A 2800-nucleotide genomic window follows, 5' to 3' on the forward strand; every position below is an offset into this window, starting at 1 on the left:
AAATTAGTTTCTAGATATATATATGTTCAAGAATTATAAAAATGATTTAACATATACCTCCTTCCAACCAGTTTTAACACCTAGTCTTATAATGGTAATCATCCATTGCATAATGTAATAGCCACACTCATAACTTCCTGGTTGTTTATTACACTATATAATTCAATAAAAAGTAATATGTTAGTATATTGATAAACAATGATAATAGAGAAAGAAAAAAATTACAAACCTTTACTCTTATGTAGTTCAAATTATTTGAACTGGATCGACCTTTTAGGATGTTATATCCACGCCATGAACTGGTTAATACAAAAAACCTCGTTAGTAGATGGTTAATTAGTAACATGTACAAAGTTAAGTTTATACTATACTTACGTATCAATGATATCCTTAAATTTTGTGGGCATCTTCTTGTGTAGGGAACAGAACCACACAGCAGTCTTATCAACCATTGATAAGACAAGTAACTGCCAATGATGCCTATATGATCATTGAAAAGAGTTAGTAAATATTTAAAACATGAAATAATAATAATTGATGACATATAATTAAACTTACTCATTAATGTAAGGGCATAAATAAATTTGTTTTCCCTCTTTTTCCAGGATGTTAGTGATGTATGCTTGAGTCTCAGTTGAGTTTGGTCCAACGGGATTAGTATATGCAGGATCTACGAATCCATACATATTTTCCTTCCCCTCAGTGATACAGACTCTATGCAAAAACCTACAAGTTTTTAGTTAAAGCCTAATCAATAATAATTTAACATAAAGTAAATTGAATAATAGGTAAAGATACTTACATCATAAAAAATTGAATTATACTTATATTGAGCTCCTGGTTCCCAGATATAAATTCTGATAAATCTGTGTTGTAAATCATCAGTGGCAGTTCAGTGTTGATTTGAAAAAATGTATTATCCCACGGAACTGGAAAAGGATCATTGCCAATCTGACTAGCAATGAGACGTAGGGAAGCCATAGGATCGTCAACTGGAACCTCACGCTTCTTTTTCGGACTTGGTGGCTGAAAAGGTTCCTACAAGATAAACAACATTTGTATTAAATTATATGTAATATATAAATATAAATAAAAAATAATATAATGAAACGAAATTATTACATGAGGTTCGGGCATAGATCGAATGAGCTCTCTGGGCCAGGCAACGAATGTCTGAAATGCATCGGCCACAGTGGTTACCTCATCTGAAGGTAGTGGAATACGAGCATCAGGAAATCGTACTTTTTCAACTGTTACCTTCGCCACATCAGGGGAGAGAGGAATGTTATGTAAGGTGGTGGCGTTTTTATAGACTTTTCCAAGTGCCACCACCCGAGGAAGTTTGTCGCCCACTACCAGTAGCTCACAATCCTCTGTCTGCCCATTGATATCATCCCCTGATGTTGGAGGAGCCGCACAACTCCCCTTTGTGCTCTTGGGAGTGGGACTAACAAGGGGTTCAATCGGCTCAGCACAAACTTGTTGCGATAGAAACTCTTGTCGCATTCGATCATTCTCCTTTTTCATCTCCAGCCACATCAAATCAGTCTCCCTTCTCATCTCCTCCATTATTTCTTCACGTAACTTAGTCTTCATTTGAGTTTCCTTCTTGGAGGAGGAGGATGGCTGTCGTTCTGAAACTCCAAAATAAAGTTTAATTCCGACCCCTTGTCCAGCGGCACGAACACGACCAGAGTGTTCAGGTCGTCCAATTGCTTCAACCAGGATATCGTGACGACCTTCAGCAATAAATGTACCGTCGGATTCCAAGGAATCCTGCAAGAGTACACAAAAATCATATTTTCAATCATTAATATAATTAATGCTTTAAAAAAATTGAAAATAACAAAAATAACTTACAATTTTTTCGATTATAACCCCGGATTGCTCGGAACTTGGTGCACCCGACTTTTTAATTCGGGCCCTCTTCCATTTTTCATGGCGAAAAGGTGGTGGAGGAGAAGTGACCCCTGTTTCCACATTCTCAGAATACGTCCCCTGTTGAGATTTCTCCTTTTCCACCATCAGTGTTTGCTCAAGTTTTCTATACCCCGAACGAGACATAACGTGCGGGGTAAGATTCTTCAAAGCTATCTCTTGAGCTTTCTTCCGACGATCCTGTCATAATTGAAATAAACAAACTGAAGTAAATAAGATAAACTTATTAATGTTATATAAACAAAAAAGTTACTTCACTTACCATCCAAGCCTCATTTTCACGGCTTTCTCTAAAAAGACGCCATGTCTCTTCATCAATATGTTGGTACTTTAAACATGGATTTTCGTCTTTAAGGTCGCCAAAAATGTATCTCGAAGTCAGTCTTGACTTAAAGGTACGAAATTTAAGTGCGATATTGGATAATATCTTTGATCGAAGCGGTTCCACATCAGGAATGTCAAAGTTTGCCTAGAAAATAACATCATCAAATTAAAATTAATTAATCAATATTAAAAAGCATTATATGATAACAATAATAATGTAAAGCTTACCAGAACATCCTCCCATAGCATGTTCCGATCAACCTCTGAAACCTCATCCCATGAATTAATCAAAATGGAGAGCCTTTCACGAGAAACAACTCCAAGATAGCTCATAAACTCATCTGCCTTAGGACCAAAAGCCACTCCAGTGTTGACGTCAATGTCAACATGTGTCTTCTCACCAGCAGCACGTCTCAATGCAAGACGCTTCAATCTAGTAGGTCCTTTACTGCCTCGTCCAGATCGAGGTCTGTCTGGAGTCTGGTCGTCATTCATGTCTCTATTAACAAAATTAGGTAACAAACATTAGTTAATGTGC

General features: G+C 36.8%; 1 protein-coding gene and 1 long non-coding RNA gene across 2 annotated transcripts; both read right to left on the reverse strand.

Annotated features, from left to right (window-relative positions):
* Nucleotides 1–569: 569 nt before the first annotated feature.
* Nucleotides 570–1205, reverse strand: LOC150025485 (uncharacterized). Its single transcript, XR_016514741.1, has 3 exons — nt 1123–1205; nt 803–1038; nt 570–726 (listed from the first exon to the last, which is right to left on the reverse strand). It is a non-coding gene; the product is annotated as an uncharacterized LOC150025485 (long non-coding RNA).
* A 622-nt stretch (nt 1206–1827) lies between these two features.
* LOC150025486 (uncharacterized) lies at nt 1828–2595 on the reverse strand. Its single transcript, XM_090294057.1, has 3 exons — nt 2491–2595; nt 2201–2407; nt 1828–2118 (listed from the first exon to the last, which is right to left on the reverse strand). Exons 1-3 carry the CDS (start codon nt 2593–2595, stop codon nt 1828–1830), a joined length of 603 nt encoding a protein of 200 aa, XP_090150183.1.
* Nucleotides 2596–2800: the final 205 nt, after the last annotated feature.

Source organism: Phaseolus vulgaris, chromosome 8 (assembly GCF_051622355.1).
Source record: "Phaseolus vulgaris cultivar YP4 chromosome 8, ASM5162235v1, whole genome shotgun sequence".
NCBI classification, from domain to species: domain Eukaryota; kingdom Viridiplantae; phylum Streptophyta; class Magnoliopsida; order Fabales; family Fabaceae; genus Phaseolus; species Phaseolus vulgaris.

Coding starts and splice junctions, on each gene's coding strand:
- LOC150025486 (XM_090294057.1), bottom strand. CDS start 2,595: ATGAGCTATCTTGGAGTTGTTTCTCGTGAAAGGCTCTCCATTTTGATT. Junction 2,408..2,490: donor TGCTATGGGAGGATGTTCTG/GTAAGCTTTACA, acceptor GTTATTTTCTAG/GCAAACTTTGACATTCCTGA. Junction 2,119..2,200: donor GTGAAAATGAGGCTTGGATG/GTAAGTGAAGTA, acceptor CAATTATGACAG/GATCGTCGGAAGAAAGCTCA.